The sequence below is a fragment of the Talpa occidentalis genome, unplaced genomic scaffold (assembly GCF_014898055.3).
Source record: "Talpa occidentalis isolate TD23 unplaced genomic scaffold, MPIMG_talOcc4v2.1, whole genome shotgun sequence".
Taxonomy (NCBI): Eukaryota; Metazoa; Chordata; class Mammalia; order Eulipotyphla; family Talpidae; genus Talpa; species Talpa occidentalis.
Genome location: NW_026555331.1, coordinates 132533527 through 132552736, shown reverse-complemented (window position 1 = coordinate 132552736; position 19210 = coordinate 132533527). Strand labels below are relative to the sequence as shown.

At 37.9% G+C, this 19210-nt stretch overlaps 1 protein-coding gene across 2 annotated transcripts in view; it reads right to left on the bottom strand.

The window, feature by feature from the left end:
- Nucleotides 1-19210, bottom strand: part of CPED1 (cadherin like and PC-esterase domain containing 1) — a 255853-nt gene that overhangs the window by 199060 nt on the left and 37583 nt on the right. For both annotated transcript variants that reach the window (XM_054692593.1, XM_037512247.2), the window contains one exon: nucleotides 1930-2036. In XM_054692593.1, coding sequence (XP_054548568.1) covers nucleotides 1930-2036 — 107 coding nt within the window. The remainder of the gene's footprint in view (nucleotides 1-1929; nucleotides 2037-19210) is intronic.

The following is a 19210-nucleotide window of genomic DNA, read 5'->3' as shown; positions in this document are numbered from 1 at the left end:
CCATGTGGGTTATCTCCCTGGCCAGGGATTGAACTCATGCTGCAGTGGCTGCAGATATCTTCATAGTGCTGAGGCTTAACTCCTTGCACCACCAGCAAGGCTGATTTTAATGGTGGCATCTCAAAGGCTCACCTGTCCTTTGACCACCAGCTGGCTTTACCTAAATGATTTTGGCAAGAAATTGAATGGTGGGAGTAAAGAGCTTGAGCACTTATCTTACCAATTTCCTCTCTGCAGGGGTATCATCTGGCAATGGCTACATTCTCCCAAGTTTACAGCTCCTTTTCAGGGACCCCACTTTCTTGGCTGTAGCTCTCATTAAGTTCTGCTCCATCATTCCTTCTTCAGACCCATTTTAAACCAGGGCAGGTAAACTCTTACCATGTTCCTGGTCCTGTGTGCATCTAACCTTTTTTGTTTCTCTTATCCTGCCCAAACTCTGTAAACAGTCCCTTCACTAGTTTCTCATCAGTTAGACCCTGTAGAGTATGGTGTTTGTTTCCTGCTGGGAGGTTCACTGTCACACTGCAAAGATGATAGACTTAATCCTACAGTTGATGGAAAGCCATTCATGATTTAAAGCACAGGTGAAGTAAGGTTAGTTCAGCATTTTATGTTTCACTATGATAACTGTGAGCAGCAAGGATTTCAGGGGCAAAATACCTATTTCAGAAAAAGGAGTGAGGAGGACTCAGCAATAGCCCTGGTCACATAAAGTGATTGTCTGAACAGAACACAGGTAGTATGTATGGAGAATCAGTAAGATATTGGGAAATAATTAGGGGTTCAGTTCCTTAGAGTTGGTGATAGAATGCTGCAGATGAAAAAAAAAAAGGTCAAAGGTGAAGGTCAGATTTCTATCTTAAGTTGTGACATCGTGGTTACTCATGTTTATGCCAACAGAATAGAAGTTCTGCAGAGTTTCTAAATGCTAGAGCAGAAGTATATTTATTAGAGAGACTAGAAAGTTCATTTCCTGCATGCTGAGCTTGAGGTGTGACACAAGTGGAGGTATTCAGCAGGCAGTAAGACAAGCAAGCACAAGGGTTTGACAGTGCTTTGAATTTTACATGTAGATTTCAAGATCATCAACACAAATGGGATCTGTAACTTTGGGAGTGAGATCAGGGAACACAAATAGTTAAAGAAGGGGCAGAGGAAAGGTGACTAGGAGGAAACCAGAGAAGGAATGATTAAAAACGTACCAGAAAAACCAAAGCATGTATCAGCCCAGAGGCCCCTGGAGTAAGGACTGAGAAGGAGAGAGAAGCATCAAGACTGTCAGTTGCAGAAGTATCAAGTGATCAGGGTTGCCACTACAATATTAATATTACCGTTGAAAAGTAGTTACTGCTTTTAATACTACATTTGATACTCCTCCCCCAGACTTGTTATGGGCATTAATGTGAGAGCATATGTAAAGTTTCCAGCACAATGGTAGCGCATCGCAGGCATTTCATAGTTTTTAGGTTAACTTGTCTAAAATCCTTTATAAAAATTCACACACTATAGACAGTAAAAACTGAATATCAATTTTAAAAATTAATAAGAAATGGCACAAATTTCATTATAGCTAAGGATAGTAACTTAAGTTTGCAATGTCAAAAGACTGATAAAGAATTTACTATTTTGGATGAACATGTTCTCAGAGTAAGCAACACTCCATGAGCTTCTAGATCAAGTTTGGGGCCCTACAGGGTAAAATTGCAGAATTGGCAGCAACTGAAGCTAAGGGAATCCTAGCAAACATTGTTCACCATTTTCTGGTACAGTGTGTAAGGCACAACCAGTTGGAACTTTCTCTGCATATGTAATGGTTTCAAAATTTCAAGACAACATTTAAATTTTTACAAGTATGGACCAAGAAATGCCAGTATTAATATCCACAGAGCTGATACAATCTGTGCATAGTTTGAAAAGAATATTTACCTTTTGATGTAAACCCAACTGGCACACATCTTCCTTGGACATACAGGGTTTTCCATCAGCTTTCCCAGAAGACAGACAAATCAGCAGATCCCAGGAGCCCAAATTATCTAATAGCAAAGAATATTGAGAAAATAATCAGCCTTTTGAAGGCTCCATTTACTTCTTCAGATTAAGTAATATAATTACATGAACCCTACAAGCAACAATAGTCCTGGATATATTTAAAAGAAAAGTCAATATTCAAAGTAACTGAAGTGCAACTTTTCTAATTTAGCAGGTCTAATATTTTCATATTTTTGTATCCTGAGAAAATTTACTTATCTGAAGGAATATCATAAAATTCCTTTAAAAAGCTAAAATTAGAATGTTCCAAGTCAATAATTTAATAAATTTATAAAGTCTTACCTGGAGATAGGCAGGAAAGATGGAGATAGTTTTAAGATAGGAGATAGTTGTGATATCAAATAATGATAAGAAGTCAAAACACCAAATATTTTGTTCTGGGCTTTGTTATCACTGCTACTTTTATAGATTTTATTTCATTTTTTTAAAGATTTATTTATTTATGCATGCAAGAACTGGGTTACAGGCCAAAGGTGCGGGGTGTGGTGGGGGATGAGAGGATTCACCAGAGACAGAGTGGGAGCAGAATAGACAGACTGACTGAAATACACTGCTGAAGGGAGTAGCGGGTGGGCAAGACAGGGGAGGTCTGCTATGCCATGTGGGTCATCTCCTTGGCCGGCCAGGGATTGAACTCATGCTGGAGTGGCTGTGGATAGCTTCATAGGGCTATGCTTAACCCCTTGTGCCACCAGAGAGGCCCTTTTTATAGATTTTAAACAAAGAATATATTTTCATAAGATATCTTGCAAAAAAATGTGTGCTAGGTAGAAAATAAAATTCAGGGAGAATATAAAAAGACAAGTTTTGTGTAGAAGAAATGTGTGGTCTAGTTACAGATAACAGAGCCCAATTCAAAGCACAGACTATGGCATGAACCAAAACAAATGATATTTCAGTTCTTTCCCAAGGACAAAGTTCTTTGCCAATAAATCATAGTAACTTGCCAAAACAATCTCATAATAGTACGTTATTGCATAATGCCTGAACATTTTAAAATTAACATTTGTGTGTAATATATCAGTTTATTTCCCTTACTTTATATGAATTTTTATCAATGTTACATGTAATTAATGCATTAAAAATTTGTTAGTCCATGATAGGGTGATAAGCACATTATTTCAGAGAGGACACATAAATCGGTATCTCAAAAACAATAAAAAATACCACTAAGTATAAAAGCTTTGGGAAGCTTTCCCCAGTTTTGGATGGGAATCCAGTTTTTAAAAATTAAGCAATTTCTGTACAAATGACATCTTTTGTTGTTCAGTCCTAAAATAAATATTCCTTTGAGTAAGTCTTTATGTCAGATCTAATAAGTCATCACTTGCATTAAGTATTAGTGACTTTAAAAAGAAAAGAAAACCAATTATTTCCCAATTCTATCTTTTAAAGATTTCCCCCAAATTTTTCATGTGACAGCATAATGCTTTCAAAGAAGGGATTTCTAGGAAAGAGCAGAGAGAGATGAGGAAGAGTGATAGGTAACAATTAGAAATGAAATGTCATGCTCCACTAATCAAGTCCATTTTCCACTTGACATGCCCTATGGTGTTGGAACTACTGATTCCTCTGTTGGTCACTGTCCTGTTGCTGGGAGAGAAATCTTTGCCAAACTAAGCGTTCAGACAACAGAAATCAAGTTCACCTCTGAGCTAGTCCAAGAACTCTGTTTGCGTTGTGTACCTCCATGATGATGGAAGAGAACAAAAAAGTTCAGAGGGACAAGAAGAAATGGGGTAAGCCATTTGGGGTTGTGGGAAATCTCACCAGGTGACACTCTTCAGACCTTAGGCTTGCGGGGGAGGGGGGGATTGGTGGGGAGGGGGGGGTCTTCCCTTCCAAATGCCGTTGTTTTGAAAGGCACTAGAGGCAGACTCCTAGAGTCCAAACCAAAATACCCTATAATGACTTCAAAACTTTATTTTAAACTTTATTTTAAACATAAGCATTTTGACTATAAATTTTGACATGTATTAAAAGGAGGAAACACAAAGACTTCTTTTATTCAATATTATTTCTAGCCCAGTAAACACTAAAACCTGAAAAGAAACCTCCCATCATATTCCTTCCTAAATATTTTAAGAAGATAAGGACATGCAGGGACAGAGAGTTGGATTTCAAATCATGGACTGCATTGTTTTTTTTTTTTTTTTTTTTTTTTTTTAGCACAAATTATGAAGACATTTATTGCCATGATAAACATCAGAATAAATTTCAGAGTTGTGGATGCCTCTGGGTAAAGATGGATGGAACAGGATCAAGGAGGGGTGCACAGGAAGCTGCAATTTTTATCTGTCACCAGTTTTTTCCTTTTAAAAAGTTTTAATTATTTTTAATTAAATTTTTATTTAAATTTTTATTTTATATATATTTTACATCATTCTTCATTTTTGTACAATGTATGTTTTCTTTTTTTTTTTTTTTTTTTTTTTTATAAATTTTATTGTTATATTCCCCATACAATTGCAGCCCCCCATTCTGACCCCAATCCCTCCCCTCCCGCCCCCGCCCGCCTAAAAGTGTCTCTGGTTCATAGTTTTTTGTTGATTTTGATTTTCACTTTCTTATAGTTATTCATTTTCCTGGTCCCTTATTTAAGTTTTCTAGATATGGACTGCATTGTTTTGATGTTAAAAATACAAAAATGTTTTATGTTCCTCTAAGACTGAGGCAAGCTCCCTTCACTACCCAGGGCATACACACAATTTGCAGGGTTGAAAGAAAGAAATATATACTTAAACATAAATGTTTAAAACTCGCAGACATATTTAAATAATTCAAAGCATTCAATTTATTAAGATCCTCCTATGAGCAGGACATTGTACTAGAAATGTAAAAGCAAATAGCAAAAAAGAGCAATCAATACCCTCAGCAACCTGTTTGAGGGCTCCAAATATTAGAAAAAATTTAAGATAACATATAAAGCATCACACCATTTCTTGACATTCACAGGGTTACCCCACATCTCTCAAAAATAATAAATTAAGTCAATATTTCAAAATATTAACATTTAATATTTCAATTACATTTCTCCCCTTCAAATAAAGTATAACTAAAAATTTCAAGCGATCTTTTCATATTCTGTCTACCATGGTCTGAAAAATGCTGATTATTTCCACTCCAAATGCCTATTGTTACTCTCAATGAATTGTACCTCACACTTTGAAATTCCTGTCTCCTCCTTAAATATTTAGTAGACCTCTTCTCTCTCCCTTCAATTTTCTTTCCAATATTGGAAGTTGACTCCATCCCCTGACTCCTACAATTCCTTTTTTAATGGAAAAATATTGTTGCATTAGTTTTCCATGAATTGTTCATTTACCAAGTTGATGTTGCATATTTTTGCTTTTAATGATAAACTTGTTCATTTATTAGGTAAAGCTGTTTTTGAGATGACTATAGGCAAGCTGTTATTTGCTCTGTTGATTTTTATTTTTTGCACTGTTCTTTACAGAACTGATGGGTTTCAGGTGCAGCTTCTCACCTGAGCAACAGTGTCCATCACACCATACCCACCAGCAAATGCTCACTCAGCATCACCAACCACTTAGCCTCCACCTACCCTCCCTCACCCTCCTCTCTGTAACCACCACTCTTGTCAGAATCTAAGGGAGTGTTGTTGCTGTGTTTATTTGCTTTCCCCACTTATATTCCACAAATGAATGAAATCATATTGGTATTTGTCTTTCACCCACTGACTTATTTCACTTAGCATAATCCCCTCAAGTTCCACCATGTTGTCACAGATGGCAAAATTTCACCTCTTCTTTATAGCTGAGTCATATTCTAACATATTCTAACATATTCTAACATTCTAACATTCTAACAGCACACCAACTTCATCTAACCATCTGTCATTGGGCCTCAGGTTATCTCCTTATCCTGGCTATTCTGAATAGGCAAGCTATTCTATTCTAACTCAAGCATTATTGGGCCTCCCCTGGTGGCGCAGAGGTTGAGAGCTGGGCTACGAAGCTGCCCACAGCCTCTGCAGTGCCAGTTCGATCCCCAGCTACCAGCAAGGGTCCACATGGCTCGACAGCAGTGTATTTCGTCAGTCTGCCTGTTCTGTTCCCCGCTCTGGCTCTGGTGGATTCTCTCACCCTCCCTTGCTTCTGAGTGTACCCAGTGCTTGTATAAATAAATAAATAAATCTTAAAAAAAATTACTTTAAAATAATTTGCATTATTGATAGGAATGCAAGTGGGATTATTTTGAAAGTGGGATTATTGGTGGGTTGATCTTAAAGAATGACACTGATCTTCAGATTTGGCCATGTTCTCCCATGTTGAGAAAGGTCACCGCAACACCAAAGACATTGGCTATATTCAAGTTGCAAGGCCTGAAATGTACCTTCTTGGAATCTTTTCTTCCTCCTGGGATCCTGGAAAAATCAAGCGGGACCTATGACCATCTTTTCACTTATGTCTCCTTTCTCAACACTAAAGTGGTGCAGGTCCCAGCTATCTACATGAAGCCTTTTCTTGTTTGCCCGGTCTTTGGACTCTTCTCCGCATTCAGCTTGTCTCAGGGCTGTTGCCATAGTTGTGAGTAGCATAGGGCAGCCTCTTTCTAAGCATTGGGACATTATTTTTTTACAGATTTATTTATTTATGAATAAAAGAACTGGGGTATAGGCCAGAAGTGTGGTGGGGAGGGGGTGGGTGAGAGGATTCACCAGAGAGAGCAGGGAACAGAACAGGCAGACTGAGGAAATACACCGCTGAGGGGAGCAGTGGGTGAGTCAGGAGAGTGCTGCACCATGTGGGTTGCTCCCTGGCAGGCCAGGGATTGAACTCGTGCTGCAGAGGCTGCGGATTGCTTCATAGAGCTGTGCTTAACCCCTTGCACCACCAGGGAGGACCTGGACAAGCATTTTTGGTGTCTGTCTCACTTGATGTGTTTCTTCTGCCCCCAGAGGATTCACATTAGATTGTTAAGAATTGAAGGGTCAGATTTGGATTTGGAAAAAAAAACAAAGAGGATGGTAATTTCTTAGGTTTCCTTGGCATAGGGAAAAGGAGGCTTTATCTAGCCTAGCTCTTTCGAAGCCCTCATTAGGATTTAGGTACTATGATCACACAAATAAATAAATATAGTAGTTCTAGTAGTTACTGCAGCAGCAATAGTAGTAAATGGTATCAATCGTAAACAGTTCTTGGGCACCTACCATATGGCAGGTTATTGTGTTAGCACCTGTCAATTAGGTTTTTGGGGTGTAATTTAAGTGCCTGACATTAAGCTTTTGATTGCCAAGGCATCAACTTCAAAGACATTTATCTCAAATAAACACATTACCAGCTACACAACCAGATAAAGATTCAGCACTTTCATGTTAAAATTAATTAATAAACAATGACATGTCAAACCCTAGGCACCTCCCTTGACCTTAATAAAAGCAGAACCCGAAGAGCACACTCTTTTTCTCCTTCCATGACCTCTTGTGTGGTCCTGGGCATACACACCTCCTAAGATCTGGGTACAATAAGCTTATTCTTCAAAATTCCCTGATGGTTGTTGCTATGGGGCATCTCACAATCATCATGAAAACCACTAGGGGCAGATCCAGCTACAACTCTGGATCCTTAAAGGGAAATGTATGTGGGAGCTGGCTGGGCACCCAGGTGGACATCCCCAGATATTTCTTCCCTGCAGCATCATTATTGATAAGCTGCGATAGTCCTCACCCAGCAAGAGTGTCTCAAAATATTATTAGCAATACCACTGGCACTTGAAACAAGTGAAATTTTCATATGTAAAAGGGTGTACTCAATTGCCCATGTACTCAGGAACTTGAGATAATAACTTGGCCTCCACCTACTCTTAAAAACCTCCTTAGTTTTTTTTTTTTTTTTTTTTTGATGGTTAAAATGATTTTAGTGCTGTCGCTAAGCACCACAGAGGGACTAACTCCCAGACTAAGTTAGCCAAAACCTTAAATAGAGAGGTCAGAGGGCACAGTTCTAGGAAACAGGATGTGGATGTTCCAGTGTCCATTCCAAATTATGAAAACACGAAAAATCTGCAGATATCTCTCTATAAACTATAAAATGCAAATGCAGATAACAGCACTTGCTATCATTGCTCCACAGTGTTGCCACTGGAAACAAAGCAGACTCTACAGATAATTTCAGAAGGAGATGTCAGGGTCCAATTTTTGATGCAGACATAAATGACACTGGCTACAGTTTTTATCCTTCTCTTTAAATGCTGCCACAGGAACCAGCTAACATCTCAGTGCTGAAAGTAAGAGCTATTTTTAAAGGTGTTTGTTTTTGTTTTTGTTTTAATCAAGCATCCACCCTAAGGAGTGAGGTTGCCTTTAGAATGTTTCCAGTCTCTCATAGGCAGGCTGCCATGTAAAGCAAACCATCATTTCCTGGCTTACGAATGACCTCTTTCATTGATAAGATCTGCCAGATCAGGATCAGTAATTCAAACCAGAGAACAACAAGAGTACTGCGATAGCATCGATCATATAAATGCTATTTAATCTCAAGGAAAGACAACTTCAATTTTCTGGCACACTTTATAGAATCTAAGAGCATTATGTCTATTTCTGCTTTATTTTTCTCCATAGTATTTGTCATCATCTGAGAGATTATTTCTTGTCTATGTTTATTGTCTGTCTCGCTTCATTTGAATATTAGTTCCATGAAGAGAGAACTCTCTATTTTGTTCATTGCTAAAATCTCAGTGCCTTCAACAGTGGCTGGGATTTAAGAAGTATTCACTACATAGCTGTTAAATGCATAAATGAATGAATAACTGAATGTGAGCAACAGAGCAATAATTATAACTCAATCAAAGTATACTGAAATGCTTTTGCAAAAATTAAAAATGAAAGATGTATGAGAAAAAGTTTTTTTTAAAGGACATAAAAATATATTTTGGTTCTTAGCTAATAAAGATGAAAGAGAAGTACACTCAAGAAAAACAAAGTTAACCATTCCTTGTGCTTAAGGAAATTAGAAAAACAAATATGTATAGCTGTTTCCAAATCTTTGTTGTTGGAAATAATGCTGCAATGATAGGGGTGCATATATCTTTTCAAGTTAGTGTTTTGGATTCTTTAGATAAATACCCAGAAGTGACATGCCTGGATCATATAATTGTATTCTGACATTTTTTTAAACTTTTTTTAAAAAGATTTATTTATTTATACAAGAACTCGGGTACATTCAGAGGCACGGGAGAGTGAGAGAATTCACCAGAGATAGAGCGGGGAACAGAACAGGTAGACGGACCAAAGACATTGCTGAGGGGAGCAGCGGGTGAGGCAGGAGCGGCCTGCCACGCCATGTAGGTTTCTCTGTGGCCAGCCAGGGATCGAACCCACACTACAGAGGCTTTGGACAGCTTCACAGGGCAGCGCTCAACCGACTAGGGAGGCCCTATTCTGACATTTTTAAACAATCCACATACTGTTTTACATAATAGCTACACAGGTTTACATTCTTACAAACAGTAAGCTTACATTCTTTCTCCACATCCTTCATAACACTTTTTGCTTCTTATATTTTTATAATTTACTGAGGTGTGAAGTGACATTTCCTTGAGGTTTTGATTTGCATTTTATTAATAAAAGTGATGATGGACATCTTTTCATGTGCCTGTTGGCCATCTTTATCTTCTTTGGAGAAATGTCTATTTGGATCCTCTGTCCATTTTTAAAAACAGGGTTTTGTTTTATTTAGTTGTATGAATTCTTTATTTTTTGAATATTAAATCCTTGTTAGATGTATGATTTCCAAATATTCTGTCCCATTCATTAGGTTGCCTTTTTATTTCGATGAAGGTATCTTTCACTCTGCAGAAACTTTTTAATTTTACATAGACCATTTATTTTTGTTTTTGTTTTTCTTGCTATTGGTGATAAGTCCATAAAGGCATATACCACAGGCTGATGTTGAAAAACTTACCACCTGTGTCTTTTCTACGTATTTTATGGTTTCAGATTTTGTATTCTATGTGCCTATTGTCAAATGAATCAATAGCAAGGATGTGGTGTACATACATAATAGAATACTATTTGGCCATAAAAATGATGAAATCTTACCACTGGAGACAACATGGATGGGCCTCAAGGTTATTATTCTAAGTGAAATAAGACAGAGAGAAAAACAAATATCATGCGATTTTACTGGTATGTGAAGAAAAACAAAACAAATAAAAAACTGTACCACAATGGTGGTTACCAGATGGAAGGGATGATGAATAAATCAGGTAAAGGGGATCAACCATATGGTGGTAGAAGAAATTAAACTTTTGGTGGAGATCATAATGTAGAATATGTAAATAGCTGTCAGATTATAATGCTATATACTTAAAACTATATAATATTGTAAACCAATGTCACTTCAATAAAAATTAAAATATAAAAATATATTTCTGGTGGGTCAAAAAACAAAATAGCAGATTTCGATATTTTACTTATTGAAAAATTTTCTGTGAACTTATATATTAGATTGAAATGAAAGATTTAGAAAGCATGGCTTGGAAGATGAACTTGTCCAAGAGCATTGAGAATACAGAGCTATCAAAGTCAAGTGTTTTTCATTTACTTTGTTAGTTACTCATAGTATTAGACTTTTCTATTACATAAGGACAAAATTGGGGTCATATGCTAAAATTTGTTTTCCTTTAGGGTGAAATACTGCATATATTCATTTTTAAAGAATACATAGTATCCCTTTATATCAATAACATGACATGAGGATATTTTATACGTTTACTATCTCAACTGTATTACTTTTCCCTTTGTTGCTAGATTATAAGATTTTTATTGAATAATAAAATCTTACATTCTATACTTTTTTCCTGTACCAAAATTAGTAGGTAGTATTATATTCATGAATATTTATTAATTTATTAATAAATTGAGTTCTATGCTTTAGTACATTACTAGCTTATTTGGATATAAAATAGCCAATGCAAATTCCTATATCTTTTCCAGCATCTTTCAAGTGTATTAATAAGTTCCTTTAACTGTACTACTATATAATGAGTCTATAGAATGGTAACATGCACTCATAATTAATTTTATTCATGACATTTTGAAGGATAAAAAAGTCGCCTTACTGTATCTAACATTGATTATAATAGACATTAATACATCTTTACCGGATTTAATATTTCAATTTCAGAATTCACTTTAAGAGAAATTATATATTCAGAATGCTGAGATCTTTGATGAATTATGAAACACGGCCACAAAATCTAATTAAAGCTGATTCTTTACCTCAAGTATATGGTCATTGAATTTTGTTCATTATACCGCTGGCTCCAAATCCACATCCTTTAAAAGGTGATGATGAAAAACCTTATATTTCACCAAGAGAAATTCTAACCTATTCTCTCCCTTGATGTCCTAAATTCACATTAGGGTTCAAACTTTTCTGTCCTGACGCCTATCCTCTTTCTGCCATAGGAGAGGTTGTGAAGATCACTGAGATAGTTGCTGTGAAGAGTTTGGAGCTTCTGAAATTCTTTTAATCTACTCATAAGCTCAGGAACTAATATTATGCTTCAACTTTCACAAAATTTTCAGATTCTTGCTCTCAAGAAATTTTCCACAAAGAACATGAAAGAAAATAGATTAGCATACTCCTATAATATAAATTCAAGAAATGTGGAATTGAGACACATGGCTAAAGTTCTTCCCATAAGTTTTTTTAAATGAGATTTTTTAAATGTCCTCACACCACGTCTGTGGTCTTCTTTTGAAGCGTAACTGACTGTGTGTGTGTGTGTGTTTAAACTTTTGCTGCTTTTGAGACTATTATCTGTCTGGGAAAATCTCTCATGACTGCATTTTACGAAATTTCTAAATGTCTGGAATTCTCACCACTTAAAAGGCCTTAAAAGAAATGAACACTGCAACAATTTAAAAATCAGACTACACCTAGTGCCCAAATATTGGTTTTTAAAATTATTCTCGGGCCTCCCCGGTGGCGCGGTGGTTGCAGCGCCGGTTCGATCCCCAGGTCACTGGGCGAGGGTCCCACATGGCGCGCAGACCTCTTCTGCTGCCCGCTGCTCCCCTCAGCAGTGTACTTCGTCAGTCTGCCTGGTCTGCTCCCCGCTCTGGTGAATTCTCTCACCCTCCCGTGCTTCTGACTGTACCCAGTGCTTGTATAAATAAACAAATCTTTAAAAAAAAATTATTCTCAAAAAAAAATAAAGGAACCAGAGGTCCCTATAGAAATGACTAATTCAAAGTTTGGAGTAGTAATTATATAAGACAAGCTCAGAGCTTCATATTGTCAGAAAGTTAGGAAAAGCCCCCAACAAACCAGCAAGCATAGAAAAGCAATGATGGAGTTATATAAAAGGACAAGGGAGACAGTTGTCAAAACTTGAACAATTTGAACAAAATAAATAATATTGGAATATTACCCAGAGTGTAAAATATATGTCCATGAGTCCAGCCTGATATAAGCTAACTACTGAATGGGTAAATAAATTGGGATGAAGAGACAAATCTTCAAAGTAGAAAAATAGCAAATAATTTACATAGCTGCTGCAAACTGAAAGAGGTGGAATACAACATCCTAGTCCTTCCTTGTAAGCTGCACACGATGACATCCTTTCAACAACTACAATTCCCAAAAGAATAACTGCAATGGAGAAACCTGACAATCACTACCACAGTCAGGTAGTCAAGGTTAAGGTCCACAGCAATAAGTCAAGCTGATGGTATTGACCCTCGATATGATGTCATCAGATTGATGCTTTTCCTCTGCAGTCTGGTTCCCCAGTCTAATCTTAAGAAAATCAGTAGGCAAATTCCAATTGAGGCACATCAAAATACCTGACCAGTTCTTCTCAAAACTGCTAATAACATAAAAGATAGGAAAGTATGAGAAACTGTCACAGCCAAAAGGAAACTGAGGAAACTTGCTGGTATGTTGGATGGGATCTTGCAACAACAACAACAAAAAAGCATTATGTAAAACATAAAAAAATCTGAATAAAGTATGGACTTTCAATTTTAGGGGGAAAAAAATCTGCAGAGCAGACAATGATTGTTTAGTATATGACTACAGCTAGAAAAACTCTCATAATACCAATGACATAGCTCAAGTATTTTATGCTAAGAATGTGTAGTACAGAAACCAATTAGCACTACAATGCAGAAACTGAAAAATAATTATTTTTTATGCAAAATGCATGTTCCTGCTAATTAAAAGTTCAGTGGTATTTTTAGAAACAGAGAATTGGAAAACAGATCAAGTTTGGAGTTTGATGTGCTCCCTTTGATACCTGTAGCCCCCTCAAATGCCTATATTTTGTTTACATCTGTTACTAATTCTAAATTCAACTCCTTTGGTAACTTTCTTTACATCCACTGCTTTAGTTCTTGCTTCTCGGCTATTGACTTCCAAATTTACATTTGTAGACTCCTTTAACAGTTACCATCTAACAGACAAAGGCCCTGCAGGACAAGTACAAATCTGAACTCATTATCCACCCCCCAGATACCCATCCTACCTTCTACCTCCTTATCACTAAAGGTGTAGCCATTGCCCCCTCAAGCTAGAAAGCTTTAGATTATCTTCGACTAGTACTTGTCTCTTATTTCTGAATCCCATTGATTGCCAATGATCATCAATTCTAAATTAGAATTTCTTAACTATTTCCTGTCCTTTCCAAACCCTACCCCATCCTGTAAATCTAAAATATCATCTCCAGGCCTCCCTGGTGGCGCAAAGGGATAAGACACAGCCTATGAAATTGTCCACAGCATCTGCACCACAAGTTTGATGACTGGCCAGGAAGCTGCTCACATGGTGCAGCTGACCTTTCCCGACTCACCGGCTGCTCCCCTCAGCACTGTATTTCAGTTGATCTGCCTGTTCTGTTCCCCACTCTGTCTCTGGTGAATCCTCTCACCCCCACAACTCTGGCCTGTACCCCAGTTTTTGTATGCATAAATAATCTTTTTTAAAAAATCATCTCTGCATTCTCCTACTTAGTTTTCCAACATCTGATTCTTTTTCTTTCTCTAATCCATCACTTTTTCCCTACACCAGTCATCCTTAGCTAAACAACCAAGCCCTTCAAATCCTTCCTAATCTAATGTTCTAGTTCTATTTCCCTCACAGCAGCCTCTCCCTTCCTCTGCAGTGGCTGGATGGAGGCTAAGAGTAGAAAGTTTAGGATGGATGCTTCACAAGACCAGAAACCAGAGGTGGGGATAGAATGATTAACAGAGTAGTGAAACCAGCTATTGAAATAGAAAATTCTTATGCCCCAGCTGCTATAACAAGTATGAGACTGTTACAGAAAGTATACAGAGGCATAGACCAGAGGTGGGGAAATGGAGACTGAGGGCCATTGTAGGGAATCACAGTGCATATAAAAAAACCTAGTCACACCCTAGAAGTAATTAATTTAACAATAGAAAATTCCACAAAAGCATGAACCACTCCCAAAAAGAAGAACACTGTATCAGTACAATTTCCCCACTAGCAAGACACAGCCCCTGCCAGCCTGTGTCTATGCAGGTATCTTTTTTTTAATAAATCTGTCCCTTCCTGGGGCAACTCTTTCTGCCTGCTTGTATGTGTGCAATCACCCTTTTCTTTTCTTTCCTTTCCATTTATTTATTTATTTATTTTTTGGGTAACAAACCTGCCCTCTTTCATATAACTAAAGGTCTCTGGCTGGTGGGGAAATTTGCCATGTACACTGAAAGGGGAGCTCTGGAAACTTTTCGCATAGGAAACCCAAGGACCCCACCCACTGAACCCCACACCTCATCAAAAGCACATCAGCTCCAACCTCTTGTTGGTACTTGAAACTCCAAGCACTTCCGAACCCAGGAACCTCCACATGCAGCTCATCTGCTAAATGTCCTTCCTTTCAAAATCTGCTTGAAAAGTCACTATTATATCCCAAGTATAGGTATTGTTACAGGGCAGGGAGAGGGGCATCCCAGACCCCACAAACCTGCCTGCTCTAAATGGTTTCTGCCATCGCCGCATCAATACAAGCCATACGAAAATTTAGTGGGAAGGAACTTTAATACAATTAGGAAACAACACAGGAAAGGCAAAGAATCTAGTTTCTAAATCAAGTCCCCAAATTTACCCATTCCCTCATGGGTAAAAGTCCATCCAAATGAGACTGCCCAGAGCAAGACCCCAAAGCCTGCCACAAGTCTAAAGCATCCTCCAGTGGGGACCCACAAGAAAGGATCAGAAATAACCAGACAAGTCTGGAGGGAAAAGAGCAAAATCAAAATCAAGACAAAAACCACCACTGTCACCTCCCCACGGGTCTCTCACCCACATCTGTGTCATCCAATCTGTTACAGGGCAGGGAGAGGGGCAGCCCAAACCCCGCAAACTTGCCTATTTTATATAGGGTTCTGCCATCCGCCGCATTAACACAAAACATGAGACTTTAATGGGAAGGAACTTTAATACAATTAGGAAACAATACAGGAAAGGCAAAGAATCTAGTTTCTAAATCAAGCACCCAAAGTTACCCGTCCCCTCATGGGTAAAACTCCAACCAAATGGGAATGGCCCAGAGCAAGGCCCCAAAGCCTGCCACAAGTCTAAAGCATCTTCCAGTGGGGACCCACAGAAAAGGATCAGAAACAACCAGACAAGCCTGGAAGGAAAAGAGCAAAATCAAGATAAAAGCTGCCATTGTCTCGTCCCCAAGAGTCTCACCCACATCTGTGTCACCCAGTCCACGACCAAAAGACAACGCAGTTTCTTCACGTGTCTCTAGGCTCCATGTGCCTCCTCCAGGTCTCCTCCTGGCTCCATCCTGCTTCCTTCCTTCCTCAGTGTCCTCTGCAGCTTCTTCTCTTCCTGCTCAGCTCCACTCTCCCTTGGGTGGGGGAGGGAACCTGGAACCTCCCCCTTTCCTGGGGACCACCCTGTTATAGTATCTGCCCCTTTTGGAAAGTTTTGAGTTCCACCATTTCACTTTTACCAGAACTAGATGGTACCAGTTTTCCCTAACCAGAAGAAATCCAAAAAAGGATTTTTGCTTTTACAAGAACCAAAAGATAAACATATTCTTCAGTGGTGTTTTGCAGCAGGCATAAACCAGGCGGCTCCCACCCTGAGGCCCAGAGCCCACTATTGCCCATTCCCCCATTACAGGGCAACCCCAGCATGCAATGGGTTGGCCTGACTGAGGCAACCTGCATGCCTAAAAGGGACTTATAATGAGATTCAGCTGTGGGCACACACAAAAAGGTTAAGAACAGGTTTATTGACAAAAAGGGGGAAAATGAATAACAGAATTACTCAGGGAGAAAGAGAGAGATAAATTGATGAATGTTTCCTACCAGTTCTGCTGAGCTGGGACCCCAATAGCACACTGAAAGCTGGTGAAAAACCAAGCACCCCCAAGGCCTACATGCCTGGTTATACACCAAGTCTGGCTGCTTAACTCCACCCTTAGTTCTCAGCAGTCTTCCCTTCGGGGTGACGACATTACGGGATTTATAGTCTTTGGTGTCTTGGAGCTCTTTGGCCTGATGTGGGGGTGGGGTCCATAAAACCCATTTGTGGAGCTTGTTCAGGACATCCTTTCCCCCCAACAAAACCACTGCATACAGGTTGTGATTTTATCATAACATTCCTGCTTTTACTATGTTAGTGCTGCTTTCAGTTTTATGTGTTGGTTGGTATGACTTGACAGGTCATGGCGGGGGAGGGGTGTTCTGGAACACTCAAAGTTTCTTCCATATAAATTAATAGGAATTGCTTCTTCACTTCACACCATTTGGACTTGCAAGCTTTCATCATCTGAAAGTTTGTTAGAAATGAAAACTTCAGGCAGCTCTTTCTGCCTGCTTGTGTCTATGCAAGTGTCCTTTATTCTTCTGTCCCTCTCCCTAATAAAACTGTTCTTTAAAAAAGAAATGAAAACTTCAAGCACCATCTTAAACCTTACCACATCAGAATTTATCAATAACAAGATTCTCAGGTGATCTGTATGCATCGTAAGTTTGAGAAGCACAGACATGCACCTCTACCCTGGAGTTTCTTGAAAGGTCTCATTTGCCTTTGCAATTTTAATGTCCTGCCTATAGCTCATGTTTAATAACCATGTGTTGAATAAAACTTGAGTGTTTAGTGTCAATTCTAAAATATGCTGATTCCTGGCTCTAATGTCCTCCTTTTAATCCTTGTTAAGAGGTTTATGCTTTAAATTGGCTTCTTTTAGTACTTGAGTACTTGACAGACACTCCTTATACCAAATTCCACAGAAATGGCAAAGGAGGTTTTAGTTGATAACTGGCATTGTGGTACTTCATTTAGACAAATATTATTCCTTCTTGTTTTAGTAAAAGTCATTTTGCATGACTTCTTTAAAATACAATGAATAAAACCTAATCATATCTGGTTCAAAATTACATAATAATGCACTGGGGACTGTGAGCAATCTGAAAGGGAAGAGGAGGGAGTCACTGATTTCAAATTGATTCTAACAATAATTCCACACTAATTCAGCACAGATGAGAATGAAGGCTTGAGAAAATGTAATTCACTAATATGAGAAAAAAGAATCAACTCTCTCAAAGACTTATTACTTAATGCCACAAGCATTTTAGGATTAATTACATCACTCCTATTCATAAAGTATTATTTTCAAGAATCTTTGGAGATTTATTTAGCCCACTCATAATACTTCTGGAAGGTATTTGTTTAGCAAGCCTTACCATCCATTTTCAAATCAAGCAAAGTTAAACTAATGAGCATATTCAAGGTCATTGCAAAAATTAGATGTGAAGCATAAATCTCAGACCTCCCAGTCAGAATAATACTGACATTTGGAGGGATATTATGAGGATTAAAATGAGTTAGTATTCGTAAATTGCTTAGAATGCTTAGTGCTTGATAGATTTTATATAACTATTTGTTTAATGAATAGATACGTGGGCAGTAGGCAGATACAGGCAGATAAATTTCAGACCTCAGTGGCGAACTTAAAGAAATAAATTGTGACATCTATATATCTTGCTGTCGATCATTTAAGGCTTCTGAACAGAAGGATATAATTTAGAAAAAAGAAGAAATAGTCTTTACTCCTTACTCTACATCACTCTCTTATGATTCTTCAATACACAGTCTTACCACAGGAGGTAGCTGTGTTAATTCAACAGGCATTTGTTGGTGGTTTCAAGCTAAGAAGAGTGAGAATGTCGTCAGTGATAGTTCTCAGTTACAACTCACACACATTGAACTATGTACAGCAGTTTTCTCTTCCTGGCACTACAAGTACATGTGATAGAATAGGTGATATTTTGAGCCCTGAGGAAGGACCGTGATGATGTAAGGATGTAAGTGTTTGTGTGCCTGTGTGTGTGTACCAAAGTTGAAAGAATATGTATTTTCACAAGTGAGTAGCAACAAGTCCTAGGTGATAGACATGACCTAACCAGCTAGGCCAAAACATTTGGAGCCCTAAAGTGGGTGTTTTAGCTAAGGAAGGGCCAGGGTAGTAAACCAATAGGACTATTGCCTGAGACAATTTTCATCCACTTCACAATTTTCTTAAAATTGGCCCTGCTCCCAGAATCCAAAGGGATATCAGAAGTGTCTCTCGAGTCTAATAATTCTCTCATCTGTGAGATGAAGAATGTTTAGGCCAATGTGAGACTATGCCAAGTACTATTAGAGAATTCTGTACTATTAAAGTGTGTTGTTCTTGCACACCTAAGAAGCATATTTTATCCCACATTTTAATAAGATTCTGAAAAATCATAATTTCCTCACATAAATTTTCTACCTCCTCAGAGATGCTTAAAATAATTTGTTATTTTGCTAATTATTTATGGCTCAGTTTTAGAGAAAGCAATCTCATTTCCCTTATTTTGATTGCCCTTATTCAAAATCATTTTCTCTGTTTCACTGACATTGTTAATTTCAAGACTTTTATGTATATATATACTTATATATATGACATATATATGTATATCAAGATGATTGCCAAGAATAATATTGTTAACTTAAAAAGGATAAGTAAGCATTTTATATTTTATAGATTTTCCAGGTTACAATCCCAGCGAAAGGCTATACTATCTCACATTTCCACACGTGATGTATGAATACTTCCTCTCCCAGAATTTCCAACAATATATATCACCAGTTTTGGGTTTTGTTAGTCACGTGTGTGTGTG